At 59.9% G+C, this 15,190-nt stretch overlaps 2 protein-coding genes across 2 annotated transcripts; one reads left to right on the top strand and one right to left on the bottom strand.

The window, feature by feature from the left end:
• Window positions 1-2,509: 2,509 nt before the first annotated feature.
• Window positions 2,510-6,939, top strand: BTC (betacellulin). Its single transcript, XM_017825172.1, has 6 exons — window positions 2,510-2,585; window positions 5,363-5,458; window positions 5,717-5,834; window positions 5,972-6,118; window positions 6,629-6,736; window positions 6,831-6,939. Exons 1-5 carry the CDS (start codon window positions 2,510-2,512, stop codon window positions 6,732-6,734), a joined length of 543 nt encoding a protein of 180 aa, XP_017680661.1. The 3' UTR covers window positions 6,735-6,736; window positions 6,831-6,939.
• A 3,042-nt stretch (window positions 6,940-9,981) lies between these two features.
• Window positions 9,982-14,808, bottom strand: GC (GC, vitamin D binding protein). The gene is made up of 12 exons (XM_017825170.1): window positions 14,679-14,808; window positions 13,475-13,544; window positions 12,927-13,059; window positions 12,620-12,831; window positions 12,288-12,420; window positions 12,078-12,172; window positions 11,686-11,815; window positions 11,363-11,565; window positions 10,977-11,109; window positions 10,766-10,863; window positions 10,377-10,509; window positions 9,982-10,291 (listed from the first exon to the last, which is right to left on the bottom strand). Exons 1-12 carry the CDS (start codon window positions 14,785-14,787, stop codon window positions 10,238-10,240), a joined length of 1,503 nt encoding a protein of 500 aa, XP_017680659.1. The 5' UTR covers window positions 14,788-14,808; the 3' UTR covers window positions 9,982-10,237.
• Window positions 14,809-15,190: the final 382 nt, after the last annotated feature.

Genomic DNA, 15,190 nt, shown 5'->3' with positions numbered 1-15,190 from the left:
GCTCCTGCTTGAACATAATGCATTGGAATTGTGCATTGGCATAGGTTGCCCAGAGAAGCTGTGGCTGCCCCATCCCTGGAAGTGTCCAAGGCCAGGTTGGACGGGCATGGAGCAACCTGGAGTAGAGGAAGGTGTCCCTGCCCATGGCAGGGGGTTGGAACAGGGTGCATTTTAAGGTCCTTTCCAACTCAAACTGTTCTGTGATTCCATGATTCTGGATCTCCCTGAGGATCCCTTTGCCTGCTGCATCCAGGGGGTGTGGTGCCAGTGGTGGGGGACACCCCAGGTACCTGCATCAGGCCAGAGCCAGGCAGCCAGGGTCCTGCCTTCCCACAGCAAAACCAGCTCCCAAAATGCAGCTCCCAGTGCCCAAAGGACCCAGCCAGGAGACACCTGTGGCACAGCAGGAGGTACGAGGGCCATTTTTTTACCTCTTTCATTCTGGAAAGTGCTTTGCTGCGGGTGAAATGTTTTCGGGCTGAACTCATCACCTCCGGGCTTTCGCATGCTTGCTATGGAAAAGGATGTCACGGAGCCCGGGCTGTGGCCAAGCTATCTTTATCCAGGGTTATGCAGCCCTCTATTCTATTGCATTGTGTGGCATTTTCTCAGGATGGATCCTGGCTCTGGGCCTAAAACAGCAGGACACAAAATCCAAGTCAGCTGGCGTTCCTGAAGCGGACGGTGTCGGGTGATATCTCAGCTCTCCTTGAAACCTTTCCTCTGCTCGGGAGGAGGAAAAATAATGCTGTTATTGCTGCTGGAGCTTGGTGCCGTGGGAACAGTGTGATAATCTTTCTGCTGCTTCTCTCCCATCCCTTTTTTTTGTTATTGTTCATGGTGCTGCATGCTTCCATGGGCAGGAGGAGTTTTTTGAGGAGAGGGCACAGCTGCCACTTCCCACTGTGGCCTTGGATGGAAAACCCCAAACCTGAATTGGGGTGCTGAGGGCTGAGCTGTGGGAGGCCTGGAACATCCCTGATGGTCACCAGGCTTGGGCTCCAGCTGCCATCTGCTGGTCACCTCTGCCTGGTCACCTCAGTAGAGCAGAGGACACATGGCCAGTGAGATGTCCCTTTCCGGGGATACCTTTTTCTGGGGTTACCTTCCACCAGCCATTTCCCATTGCTACTGTTGCCTCTGGAGATACCTGCCTTGGGGCTCCAGTTCTTTTCATATCACTTTAAAATGCTTTTTCTCCCCAGTTTTATCCAGATACGAAGGATGCTGATGGGAGACTGTTTCCTTTTGGTGGGCACAAGGATTTTTTCCTGCCTGCTCCCTGCCTGTGCCAGCCCCACCGGGATGAAATCAGCTCCTCTTGGGTGGCCCCGTGCCACATCCAGGTGCCAGCTGCCGGTTTCACCAGTCTTGCCCAAGTCCCCACAGGAGCTTTGCAACGTTTCTCTGGTGGTTCATCACCCCCTGCCTGCTTTTGGGGAGCAGCTGGCAGGGAGCCAGGGTGGCCACGAGCCGAGGGGTGGGCGACACTGGCGTGCCGGAGCTTGCGGCAGGATTTTTTGGCTGAGCGGGGCTGAGGGAGCTCGCTCACCCCCTGGCCAGCAGCCAAATGGCATGGCTGGGTGGCTGCCAGCACTTGCATTAATAGCTGCCAGCTTGCGGTTTGAGGTCACCCGTTCTTTCCAGTCTTTCATTTCCACCTTCCTTCGCTCCTGTAACGACCGGGAGCAGGGAGCAGCTCTGCCTCTCCTCCCTGCCCGAGCCCCTCTTCGCCGGACAAAGCTCTTTTGCTTTCCTTGGAGCCAGGACAGCACCAGCCCGTGGCGCCACATCCCTACCGAGCATCCCTAGATGCCAGGAGGGGACCTGCCAGCATCCCGGGGGGACACCTTCACCCCTGTTCCTCGAGACTTCACTCAGGGGGCCAGAAAACATCTTCCCACACACCCTGAGGCAAAAAAACACCCCAAGGCCAGCGTGCAGAGGGCTCGTGCCAAGGCACAGCCCCTCGCAGGATGATTCGGAGCTGCCGTCATCCCCTGCCAAGGCCTTTGGGAGGGTGTTTTATAGCTGCCTGCTATGAATAAATCTCCCTTTTCATAACAAGCTGGCCGGGGATAAATGGCTCTGGGGACGTGAGGCTGGGCCTGGGTGCACACCCTCCGTCCCTCCGGGGAGGGGAGCCCCGGAGTCCCTCTTGGAACCCGGGATGGCAGGATAGGGGTCCATCTCGCTGCCCAAATCCCCAGGGATGCTGGGGTGAGGCATCTGCTTGACGCCTCCCGGCAGGACGGGGCCAGGCGTGGCTGGTGCGAGGTGGGACGTGCGTCGGTGGGACACGCGTGGGTGGGACACACGGGAGGGGACGTGCCGGGGGGGCACCGCCGGACCGCCAAGGGATGGCTCCGGCGGGGTGGGAGCCGCGCAGCTGGAAGAGGAGGAGGCGGAGGAGGAGGAGGAGGAGGGCGGCGGTGCCGAAGCGGCCGCCCCCGTCCCGCCCCGCCGCAGCCGCCGGGCACCGGGCACCGGGCAGGCGGTGGCGGCGCGTATGGAGGCGGTGGCGGCGGCCCCGGCCCCGGGCGGCGGCCCCGGTACCCTGCTGCTCTGCCTGGCCCTCGCCTCCGGTAAGCACGGGGGTCCCCTGTCCCGCCACTGTCTCGGTCCCGGGATACCCAGATACTGACAGAGGGTGTTCCCTCCTGGCCCGGCCCGGTGCCCCCCGCCCCGGCCCGGTGCCACCCCCACTGTCCCAGCCCGGTGTCACCCTCTGTCCCGGCCCCGTCCTGTCTCCGGTCCCCGTGCTGCCTCTGTCCCATCCCGCTGCTTCCCGGTCCCCGGTGATCCTACACCTGCCTCCTAGTCTCATTCCGGTGCTCCCCCTGTCCTGGTGCTTTCCCACCCCTCTGTTGCTCTCCCGAACTCATTCTGCTGCACTCCTGTATCCCCCGCTGTCCCACCCCATCCCGATGCTGACACTGTCCCATCCCAGTGTTCACCCTGTCACCCTGATGTTTTCTCCAGTCCCATCCCAGTGACTCCCTGTGTCCCCCTGGACAATCCCATCTCAGTCCTTCCCCCACGCCCAGCCTGGTGTTTACCCAGTCCCGTCCCGGGGCTCTCCCATGTGTCCCCAGGTCTCATCCTGGAATTCCCCAGCATTCCGTTCCAGTGCTCCCCTTGGCTCTGAATCCCCGAATCCTTTGGGGCCAGGGTATCCTGGCTGGATCCTGGAGCAGGAGTGGGATGCTTTTCCCACCTGTTGATGGGACAGTGCTCACAGGTGCCCAAATACCCTCTGCCATCTTTGGCAGCATCGGGGAGGGGGGATGCCGGGGGGGATGCAGTACCTATACAGCAGGTGTGTGAGCATTCCCATGTTAGTTCCTGAGTGTTTGGGAAGCAGGAGCCTGCAGGCAGCAGCCTGCTCAGGGCCAGCAGGAGATAACCACAGGTAGGGCTGGGCAGCTGATGTCCCCCTGGCAGAGAGTGCCAGCACTGGAATTTCGAGGGAGCTTTCCTCTCCGCTGGGAACAGGTTGGGTTTGGCCTTTCGGCAGGGCTGGTGACTGCACTTGGCAGAACCTGCCAAACCTGTGCTGGCAGGAGGAAACCAAGGGTGGCCGACCTGTTTTGGGGCTGGTGTGCCCCATCGGACCAAGGTAATGCCCCGGGTGGTTGCTCTCCTGCAGTTTGGACTTTCCCGGCGGAGCGTGGGGGTGTTACAGCAAACTAATCCGGTGTTTGGGATACTCTCCTGGGTTATCTTTGGCTGCTCAGAAGGGAGTGCAGCCTTAGATAGTGGAGCCGGGTTCTCTGTGCATCAAAGAGATGAGGGTGTTTGCACCCGCAGCTCCAGGGTGCTGCGATCCGGGTGCCGGAGGGCACAGCCCCCCTCCCTCCGGAGCTGGCGCTGCCCCAGGGCAGTCCTGCCAAGGGGCTGCCAGCCCGGAGGATGCCAGAGCTCCGCATCTGGTTGCAATAAGGGTGGGGATCTCATCTTGGTGGGGATCTTTCCATGCCGAGCTGTGAACTCGGTCACCGGGAGTGAAGTCAGCCTCCCTCCCTGCACCGCCGCGTGCCCACGCCGCCCGCAGCTGCTTCCCGGGGGGAAGCCGCCCCGTGGCTCATCCCTGGCTCCCGCCAGGCAGCTCCCACCCTGCCGCTGGGCCAGAGGGGCCGGTGGGCTCCGTCTCCTCCCCGCCGAGCTCTTTTGGAGCTCTGTTACCCAGAGCGCGTCATTAGCGCGGCGGTGGCTATATATAGCCAGGAGGGACGTGTGTGCCGGGAATGTCCCTGCCGTGGGACGGGGGGGACTCCGGAGGCTTGGCTGGGCAGCCTCCACCACTGTTTCCAGGGTGCCGAAGAGCCGGGTGAGAAAACAGGTACCAGGAGACGAGGCTGCCAGGATTTGGCCGCGCAAGCTCTCCACTCTCTGGGAGGCCTCAACGTGCACCCACTCGGGGTGGGAACACCCCCCGCCTCGGCGTGTCACCCTCGCGGGAGCCGCCCAGCACCCTGCTCCGTCAGGCAGGACCTGTCCCCGCTCCCCTGGGTGCCACCGCGGCGGGGTGAATCCCTGGGGAGGGCCGGGCTGGGAGCGGGGCCGTGCTGAGTCAGTGCTGGTATGCCAGCGATCCGGTTACCGCCGCCGTGACGCGCCGGGGCTCAGCCACCTCTCAGTTTCGCCCCGTGGCCACGGTGACCAAGGTGGCCTCTTTCCTGGCTCAGTTCGTGCTGCGCTCCAGGGAGACCCTAGAGCACCCTCCAGCGCCTAAAGGGGCTCCCAGAGAGCTGGAGAGGGACTTGTCACAAGGGCTTGGAGTCACAGGACACGGGGAATGGCTTCACACTCACAGAGGGCAGGTTTAGATTGGATATCAGGGAGAAATCCTTCCCGGTGAAGACGGTGAGGCCCTGGCACAGGTTGCCCAGAGAAGCTGGGGCTGCTCCATCCCTGGAAGTGTCCAAGGCCAGGTTGGACGGGGCTTGGAGCAACCTGGGACAGTGAAAGGTGTCCCTGCCTATGGCTGGGCAGTTGGAAAAAGATGTGCTTTACAGTCTGTTCAGACTGAAACCAATCTACGATCTGGGGATCCATCCCTGCATCCTCCCAGGGCAGAGGAGCAGCTGGCTGCCTGCAGGCAGGGCTGTGTGCCCCAAAACCCGCCCCTCTGGCTCCGGGACTCCCGTGCTGGGGCGTTGGCGGGTGGAGGTGACAGGCGGGGACCGGCTTTCCCTTCTCCTCGCCCTGGGGAAAAGCTGATGCTGCCAGGGAAGGGGGGCCGTGGGCGCAGCTGCAGAGCCCGTTGCCGGTCCCCACCCTGTGGTTGTGGTGGGGCTGTGGCAGGGATGCCGGGGCTCTGGCCAGGCTCCCTCTTCGAGCCATCTCCGCTGCTTTCCAGGCTTGGCATTCTTCAGCTGCGTGGGCGCCGACGCCAACGTCACCGCCGGGCATGGCACGGAGGGGCTCACCTGCGACACGGCCAAGGGGTGCACAGGTAAGGTGGAGGTGTGAGGATGCTCGGGGGAGCTGGAGGCGCTGGATGGGAGCTGGGCGGTGCAGGGGAGCGGGCTGGGATGGCACAAGAGCTGGTGTTTTGTCTGGCAGAGCCGCGCAGCCTCCACGGAGCTGGGAAGCCAAGGCCACACGTGCTGTTTGCAGCTGGCCAGGCTTGGACCTGTTGCTCTGGGATGCCGCTGCTTCTGGGCGGAGCCGTAACCCCTCTGGGGGAATTCTTTGTCCTTGCCACCCCCAGGGAACGGGACGCAGCTGCGGCGGCAGGGCCACTTCTCCCGGTGCCCGGAGGAGTACAAGCACTACTGTGTCAAGGGGAGGTGCCGCTTCCTCGTGGCCGAGCAGGCGCCGGCCTGTGTGTAAGTCACTGCTGGTGACTGGCAAGGGGTGGGATGCCGTGCCCGTCCTCCCTGGGAGAGCGGGATGAGGGGGGGCACGGGCACCACGGCTGTTTTTGGGACCCCTCCTCTTCTGCCTCCCTTGTGCCGCGGGGCAGGTGCGAGCGAGGCTACACCGGGGCTCGCTGCGAGAGGGTGGATCTGTTCTACCTGCGAGGGGACCAGGGCCAGATCGTCATCATCTCCCTGATCGCCGCCATCGTCACCCTCATCATCCTCGTTGTCGGCATCTGCCTCTGCAGTCAGTACGTCAGGGGACAGGGAGGGGAGGGAAAGAGGGAAGGGAAGGAAAGAGGGAAGGAAAGGAGGGAAGGGAAAGAGGGAAGGGAAAGAAAGAGGGAAAGGAAAGAAAGAGGGAAGGGAAAGAAAAACGGAAGGGAAAAAGGGAAAAAGGAAAGAGAGAAGGGAAGGAGGGATGGGAAAGAAAAAGGGAAAGAGGAAAGGAAAATAAGAGAGAAAGGAAAGAGAGAGGGAAGGGAAAGAGGAGAGGGAAGAGGAAGTTCTAGACTGGGAGCAAATCCTGCCCAGTTCTGCTGGCTCCAGGCAGGTCGAATTTGGGCTGCCCCAACCAGGTGGGATATGGCTCTGCGGGTGCAGGGAAGTGTCTGGGACATTCCTTTGGGGCTGAAAACTGGACGAGATCCCACCTGGAGCCTTTGCAGTGTGAAAGCAGAGGAACGGGGAGCAGCATGGCTGCCACGTCTCATTCTGCCTCTTTATTTTTTTTTCTTTAATTATTTTCCCACCCCTAAAAGCCACTGTCGGAGGCAGCGCAGGAAGAGAAAGGCAGAAGAGATGGAGACGCTGAACAAGGACTCACCTCCCCGAAGCGAGGACGTGCGGGAGACGGGCATCGCATGAAGGTGCACAGGGCCGGGCGGTGACTGAGTCGGTGTGACCGGACCCCCCCGCACCGGGGCCGGTGCCGAGACCCCACGGGCTCCGCTCTCTCCGCAGGAGCTCCCGGTACCTGCGGGCGGGTCCCGGGCGGCAGCACCGGCTGGCTCGATGGGCGAAGGCTAAAACCGCACGGGCGGGCTTGAATAAAAGGGGTGTCGGAAAGGTGTCCGCGTGTCGCCGGTGTCCTTGACGGGCGGCGGGGCCGAGGCCGGCGCGGGGCTGCGCTGCCGCACCGTGTCCGCCAGACGGCGACACTGCGCCGGGCGGGGCAGGCGCGGAGCTGCTGCTCCGGGTGCGGGACGAGCTCTGGGCAGGGGGGGCGACAGAACGTCCTGTCCCATCACGGTCCCCGTCCCGGTCCCGGCTCCCAGGGGCTCTGTCGGGCTCGGGGCGCTGTTCTGGGCGGCCCAGGGGCCGTGCTGGAGCTGCTCCCGGTGCTGCCGCTGCTCCCGGTGCCGTCGCAGCCGCGTCTCCCCGCAGGGACCGGGCCGAGTTCAGCGTCCTCAGAGCGCTCCGGACCGGGGGCTCCCGGTTCCCTGGGGCTCCTGCCGAGCGGCTCCCGGTCCCACTGCAGCCCGGGATGGCCTCGGCGTCCCGGGGAGTGACCGGGCGAGGGAAACCGGGCAAAAGTGGGGGAAAACAGGTGAGAACCGGGATAACTGGGGCCGTTCACTCCCTTCTCCCCACGTCATGGGCTCTGGTGCCCGGCTACGATCTGGACCGTGCCCAGGCGGCCACAGGTGATGGTTTGTTTTCCTCCCCTCGGTGTGGGACCCCCTCCCCCTCTGTGGGTACCCGTGACTCTCCCAGTGGGTTTCGGCACCAACTGTCTGGGGTCCCCTCCTGGGGAGCAGCGGTGGCATCTCAGTCAGTGGGGCTGGGGGTCCCTGTTATCTCCCACCCTGGACTGGAGACATGGGGACCTGGCAGAGCTGGGGGTCCTTGGCAGTTCCCAATTCCCACCACGGGATCATCTCCCTTGTGAACCGTGACCTGGTGACTGGCCATGACGGCTCCACCCGCGCTGTGTCTCCCACCCAGCACTGGGAGACTGGGAGCCAGCAGGGCTGGGGGTCTCCCAGGGGAGCTGGTGACCCTTCCTGCCACCAGGCTCCGTTCTGCCAGCAGAGGCCTCTGCCCAGGTCTCTCCCAGAGCGGCTCCCAGCAGGACAGACCTCTCCAGCCTGGCGCTGGCTCTGGCAGAGATGGGGAAAAGTTCGATCTGGTGAGTGTGGGAGCTACTACTGGGGAAACTGGTTTGCACTGGGGTTTAGCCCTTCATCACTGCCCAGCATCGTCCTTGTAGGCAAATGCCCAGGGGCCAGAGCTGGCAGTTTTTAGGTGCAGTTTTGGGGGCCTGGGGGTGACTCTGGGGCTGTGCAAACCCCTCCTGTAACTGAAAACTTGCTTTTTCAGCTCAAATCGTGCCATGGGATTCCTGCAGCCCCAGGCAGTGACCCCTGCCTGGCTGGACACAGGGAGTGGTGACCACCCCTGCAGTGCCAGTCCCTCTGGAGGTGTTGGTGGCCCAAGCAATGCCAAGTGGCTGTGCCAAAGTGTGGGGAAGGCTCATGCCAGCGCCCAGTCAAGGAGCACAGCCCTGAGGCACCAAGGGACATTGTTTTGGGCACCTACTTCACCAGGTTCCATGATTTTCCCCTGGGGAAATGGATTATGGGTTCCACAAAGCTGCTGGAAGCCCTGGCTCTGAGCTGAGTGGCACCAGCATCACCTTGGAGCTGGTTCACCCCCCCATAAATGGCTGTTTATCTCCAGGCTCTGCTGGGCCTGGCTATGGGGCTTCCAGCTGTGAGGAATACACTCGCTGTTCCTTTTGGGAATGTGCTGTACTCAGTCCAGAAGACAAATAAAATTAAAAGGAGATAGAGTCTGTTTCCTGTCTGGTTTTGGGGGGTTGATGTTGATGGCTGGGGTGCTGTTGGCCCTAAGGAGCTGGGAAAAGCAGGCACTGGGAAAACAAACAGGCCTGCAAGTCTCAGAGGCGGATAAAACTAATACTTTAAATCTTTTTTTTTTAATGCTTTTGTGGGGCACTGGCCAGGTAAATGTTGGAGCCATTTTATTCAGCGCTGGGTTTTCAGTGCCTCAAGTAATTCTTTTTCCCATCACAGGCCTGCATTCCCTGGTTGGAAGGTTGTAGGGATGCTGCTCCCACCCTGGAATTCCTGCATTGCTGCTAAATTCCTGCTGTACCCTGATATTTTGGTGGGGAGCAGAAAGACTGGATGGGAAGGGTTGCACTGAGCATCAAGGATGAGGATTTAAAAAAAAAAAAACAACAAAAAAAACAACAAAACAAAATCAGGGATTTTGCTGCTTCCTTCACATCTTTGGGAATGGGTTAGAGAGCTGGTGGGATAAAAATACAGGTGCTGAGGACAGGAAGAAGGAGACCTGGTAAACAAAATTAATATAAAAAACAAACAGAAAGCCCCACTGTGGCTGAGAGTGGAAAAGCCAAGTGATTTATGCCCAGGCTGGCAAGGGCTGGAGAGAACCCCTCGGGAATCAATGCTGGCTGGCATCAGCCGGGAGCAGCCCAGGCTTTCCCAGAGTCTGCTGGTTTTACTAAGAGAGTTGTTGTGGTTTGTGTTGTTTTGTTTTGAAAGGCAGTTGAGTATTTTTGGGTGGTTTCCCCCCCCATAAGTGCTGATGGTGTCACGTGCAGAGGTGTCCTTGGCTGGCTTAAGGGCATTTCTCCAGCTTTTCTTGGAATCCCAGGAGGTCACTGTAATTGAGGCAGTCCTTGCTGTGGGCATCCTGAATCTGAAGGATGCAAACTGAGCCTGGAAGGGAGTGGAAGCTCTGGGTGGTCACCAACACCTTGTGACAGAGATTAATGGGAGCAGAGGGATGTGAAATGGAATCTCATCCACACTGATGTACCAGGGGAGGCAGGAGGATTTGATAAGTGTATGAATGACATGTGAGTCACTCACCCAACAGAACAGGATAAACCCCAGCTTATTAACTGGAAAGAAATAGAATATTATTATCAATAGAAATGTGATTATTTGGAAATTAATATTTTGAAATGAGTGGTTTTGCCGGTTTTGCCTAATTTTTTTAGAGCATTAGCTCCCGGGACTAGAGCTGGGACCTCTTCCTGCCTGCAGAAATGGGAGCAGCCGTGCCCATTCCCAGCCCTTCCCACCGCCCCGGCGGTGCAGAAAGCCTTTCAAGCAGCGGCGAGGAGACTGTTTTCATCTTTATTTTGGCTGCAGGAATACAAGGGGGGTGTTGCTGGTGGGTGGGTAGGGAACCGTGGGGCTTGGTGGCACCTTCTGTCTGCTGGGAATCCTCCAGCCCAGCTCCCTTCCGACGTGCCACATTCCCGCGTATCCACCGAGCTTTGCCTCGCGATCCCGCTCCATCCGTGAGTGCCTGGAGAAGCGATCCCTGCCGTCGGCACCGGACGCCCACCAGCTGCTCCCTCGGGGCCCCTATCCCAGGAGGCAGGACTCCTGCTTGCACACCTCTCCCAGCTCCGAGCTCACCTGGAAAAGGGGGGAAGAGCAGAGGGGCAGCCCCGGGTGTGGAGTCTGGCACCACCCCGGCTGTAGGGAGGGTCCTTGGCTGTACCTTGGAAGCACAAAGGAGCGGAGGCGCGTCCGGGGTGCAGCAGGTGGAGGCGAAGGAGACTCGCTGCTCCAGCATCTGTTCCAGCAGCTCCGCGCTGGCCTCGGGAAACGTCTGTGTCAGGCTTTCCCGCAGCCTGCGGGGCAGGGGACGGGGTGTTAGTGGGAATCCGGCAGCGTTCCATACCCATACAGCATTTGGGGAGGGGGGATGCACCCGTGGATGGCGTGGGGGGGGGGTGTTATGTGTTATTTGCTTCCCACTATTTTGCAGCTATTTAGGCTCAAACCCACCAGCTCCGTTTGTGCATCCTCAACCTCTCGGACGAATTTTGATTGCATCCCCTGACGCAGGTGGGTTTTTTGGGAGGGAGGGGTGCAGAAAAGGCTTACCTCTTCTTGAAGTCAAGGAAATAGAGCTCGTTGTACTGCCCGCAGAGCTGGCTGGCCCGTTCCAGGACGGGGGGCAGTTCTGCTCCCATCTGCTGGCGCTGCGAGCACAGGGTGGGTGTCACCAGGCTGGGAAAAGCCCCTGCAGGGATCTCGGGGGATGCAGGGATGAGAGGGAGCAGGGGGAGCACCCAGAGACCCCTCCACCACTCACTTTGCTGTCCAGGCAGGCAGAGGGGTCCTTGGCTGAGCAGCATTCCTCCCTGATTTTCTCCGAGGCGTCATAGAGCTTGGCAAGGACGGCGTCAGGGAGGCTGGGGTGCCTCCGTGCCAGCTCGAACAGGGACCTGGAACGAGGGGCCACATGGGTTTTTATTATGGGTGCTGCTCAGAATGGGATGGGGGCTGCTTTTGGCACCTTTGTGCAGCCCCTGGGGGTGGTGCCTCTGAGGGAATTGAGGATTAACCCCATAATTACCAAACCATATAACCAAGGGGAGAAGGAAGGGTCAGGAAACAGTTGGACTCAATGACCGTAGGGGCCTTGTCCAACCTAAATGGTTTTACTCACTCCATGATTGTAACCTGGGCAGTACTTGCCTGGTGGTCTGGAGATCCCCCTCCTTGCCACACAGCTCCTTGTTGGTTGGCTCCGGTGCCTCTGGGAGTTTGGGAGCGGGCGCAGGGGGCAAGGCCAGGATGCAGAAATAGTTTTCCATCAGGTTTTTCCCCCTGCAGCAGTCGGCAAAGCGTCCGTCCTGGGCCGACAGCGTGGCACAGGCTTTGGCCGTGTGCTCCGAGAGCTGCAGAGAGGGGAGCACAGAGAGGGTGTGTGGACCCCCTGCCGTGATGGGGTTTGTCCTCTGGGCCCCTTCTGGGATTCGGGAGGTGGTTTTGGGGTGGGTTTTGGGCTCCCCCCCTACCTTCTTCTGCATGCAGTCCTCAGCCACAGAGTCGCAGCACTGGGAAAACACCTCAGCAGCGCCTTTGGCCAGGGGGAAAAGGTCCTCGAAGGAAGCAGCAGGCACCTTCTGAGCCAGCGAGGCCAGGTAGCTGGGGGGCACAGGGTGTGTGGGGGGGGCTCAGGGGGCTTGGATCCCCCTTCCAGGTAACAGCTCCGAGCAGGGGTGTGGGAGGGAGGTGATGGGGAGCACAGGGCTCACTCTGTGCCTGTGCTGTGCGTGGAGCATCGTCAGGGATTTACACAGGAGTTGTCTTTGTGAACACTGCCCGCAAACGGGATCCATGGTGGGAAATGGGAACACCCTCCCAGCCCAGCACTTGTTCCCGAAGGGAAAGGCCATTTCCCCCGTACCTGAAGGTGACTTTGTCCTTTCTGTACACCGAGAAGCGGGAGCAAGCCCGGTTTGATATCAAGGTGAGGAGGGAGAGGGTTTTTCTTTGCAGTTTCTGCCACAAAAAGAAGAGGGATATGTCCTCCTCTTCCCAGGCCATCAGCACAGGGTTCACCTGGCTTCCCAGGAAGTGAGGATGGAGACAAGCCCGGCGGTCCGAGAGGTCTCACCTCCTTCAGGAAGCAGGCGGTGGGTGCAGGGGAGATGCAGCAGGTGGAGACCATGGAGAGGAAGGTCCTGGTGGAGCCCAGGAGCACAGGCAGGGGCGCCTGGCTGTAGCTGCTGGCGTACTCGTACAGATACCTGCGGCGGGGGCGGGATGAGGAGAGCGGGCACACCGGGATCGGGAGATTGGGAGCAGGACATGTAGGGTTTGGAGGCATTAGGGTCCTCCAGGGATGGGAGCCCTCTCCAGGTACCACCCCGAGCTGCTGGATCATGGCACCAGCCGGTGCCAGCACCCACCTGGGCTCAACCAGGCGCCTTCCCTGTCCAGGCTTACCTGTCCGCAAATTCCCGGGGGTCCTTCCTGAAGGCCTGGCAGAGCTCCTGGTCCGAGGGCTGGAGGTAGCGGGGCAGTGGCTGGGGCGGGTGCCGCAGGGCCGCCAGGCACAGCTTGCGCTCCAGCCCCTCGTGGGTGCAGCACTCGGCCGTGCCGGGATGCGCCGGGAACGGCGAGTCCGCGCTGCAGGACTTGACCGACAGGGCCGAGGACTGCGGGAGGGACGAGGGGTTACGGCCACACACCACATACCGTCTCATCCCAGCCCTGGTGTGGGGTCCATCACCCGCTTTCGGTGACGCCTCACCCCGGCATCGTAGCAGGAGGGGTCTGCGCCGTCGGCACAGCAGGTCTCAGCCAGGGACACGATTTCCCGGACGAGGTGGCCGATCTCCTCGAAGGTGCCATTGGAGTATTTCCGGCTGTTGGCGATGATGGTCCTGGGAGAAGGGAGCAAGGACAAGGTGAGCCGGTGGCGGGTTCCTCTCTCTGAAAGCAAAACTCGTGTCGCAGCATCATTCTGCCCAAACAGTGTTTAAAACCGTCTGCTGTGGCGCTGCGAGAAACAGCAGTGTATTCCTTGGAAAACAGCCAGGGAAGAACTGGAACAGGTTCCAGGCTGGAGGCTGACCCTTGCAGGGGATTATGTGTCAGCTCTGTTAGAATTCCTAGTTATTTAGGCACCTAATTGGCTTTGAGGAGCTCAGAAATGAAGTAAACTCTTCTCCTGCTAAGAGCAATGGCCTGTTTGCAGGCAGCGAATCCACCTTCCAAGATTATTTTTATTTAATGGTTTTTGTTCTTGGCTCAGGTGCTGAGCGTCCTGGCAGGGCACCGACAGCAGGAGTTACCTACAGGGTTCGGAAGTTCTCCTTCCCCAGCATCCTGTACTCCTGGCAGACTTTCTCCCGGACATAAGCTTTACCTGTAAGTGCAAAAGGGGGAAAAGGGGAATTGTGAGCAGGGAGTGAGGGATTCTCCGCTATCCACAGAACACAGTGCTTTATTCTCTTGAGGACTGTTTATTCTGTCCCTCTGTTGCTTCTTTTCCCAAACAGGATTTGGTGGTTCCTGGGGAGATGTTGGCACAGCCGGTCTGGGAGAAGCATCCCTGGTATCCAGGCTGCTGCTTTGGCTCTGCAGCCGAGGAAAAGGGCAAGGAGAAAAATCCTCCCTGGAACTGAGGGAGCTACAGGTAAAACATACGGCCATTTTTGAGTTTGGAATATGTGGGGTTGGTTTTCGTGGCAGGGTTTGGAAACCATAAGGGCTGGGAGCTCCAGAGCCAGCCCCACAGAGCAGCCAGCAGTGAAGGCATCCCGGCAGTGCTCTCATCCCTGGAAAAACCCAATCGATCTGTGCTACAGACCCATGGGTCAGACTTTGGCACCAGCAGGGTAAACACTGATACCAGCATTTCCTGGGATTACAGTGCGGAGCAGGGTGACCCCCACAAAACCCAGGGGTCATGGGCTGTGACAGCGAGGGTCACATCGCTCCGGTGGGAAGGGGAGGGAAGGGTGAGAGGGAGTTTGCCAGAAAGGGGAAGCTGTGGAAAAGGCAGGTCCCTTTCCTCACAGGTTGGTCCCGACTCGTTGCATTTCTGTTCACTTCCATAAAGCCATGTGGGAGAAGTAAGTTTTAGGGTTTTTTTTGGCAAATGAAAATACGACAGATTCGCTGCGGAGCTGAGAAGGGAGCAAAGGGCAGCAGAGAGCATCATTTCCATTGAGGGGTGAGTTTTACAGGGAAATGCTGCTTGTGAATGGGGGTCAGGAAATCCCATTTTCCCTTGGGAAGGGAAGGAGCTGATGCCTGCGGTTCTGTCTGCTCCTCCTCCCACCCCAGCCCAGCCTCTCCCCCTCCCGTCTCCTCCAGCACCACCCCAAAGGGGCATCCTAGGTACCAAACCATCACCCCAGTGCTTCCCTTTCCTCTCTGATCCTGCACAGCGGTTTGGGAATGGGCTGGGGAGAGGGGAGGCCACCAAAAACCACCAGAACTGAGGACCTCAGCCCCATACCCCTCATCCCAGGGGACAGCAAACCCCGGTCCTTACCTCGGTGTATTGCACGTGCGGTGGCCAAGAGCAGCAGCAGGGCCAGAGCTGCCCTCATGTTGGAGCTGGCTTCCCTCCTCCTGCCGGGAAGAGGCACTGGGAATCCCATCCCAGCGTTTATATGGATACAATGTCAACAGCCAGGAGAATGATTAATCCCAGAGGGCGAGCATCCTTGGCCTGCCTGTCGGGGTCTGGGTGCAGCGCCTCTGAAATCCAACAGGTTTTAATCATTAACTCGGGAAAACAGGGATGTGTGGCTGTGGGACATCGGTATCCATGATGGATGGTGGGCACAACAGCAAGAGGAGTTGTGCCAGGGAAAGCATTGCATGAATCCCACCATGTGTGGTCAGGATCATTTATTGAGGAAGGAGCCGCACTTTTTTTGGATGCCAGCACACACAAACCTACCCAAGGCGGGGACAGCAGCTCTGTGAGGTGGTGGTGGCCCGATGGGTGCCCTGCTCTGCCATGACCTTGTGGCACCGGTGCTGGGCCAGGGTGACTCC

This window comes from Lepidothrix coronata, unplaced genomic scaffold (genome assembly GCF_001604755.1).
Source record: "Lepidothrix coronata isolate B3197 unplaced genomic scaffold, Lepidothrix_coronata-1.0 Scaffold116, whole genome shotgun sequence".
Classification (NCBI taxonomy): Eukaryota; Metazoa; Chordata; class Aves; order Passeriformes; family Pipridae; genus Lepidothrix; species Lepidothrix coronata.
Note: the sequence above shows the minus strand (reverse complement) of the source record. Positions and strands in the feature narration are given on the sequence as shown.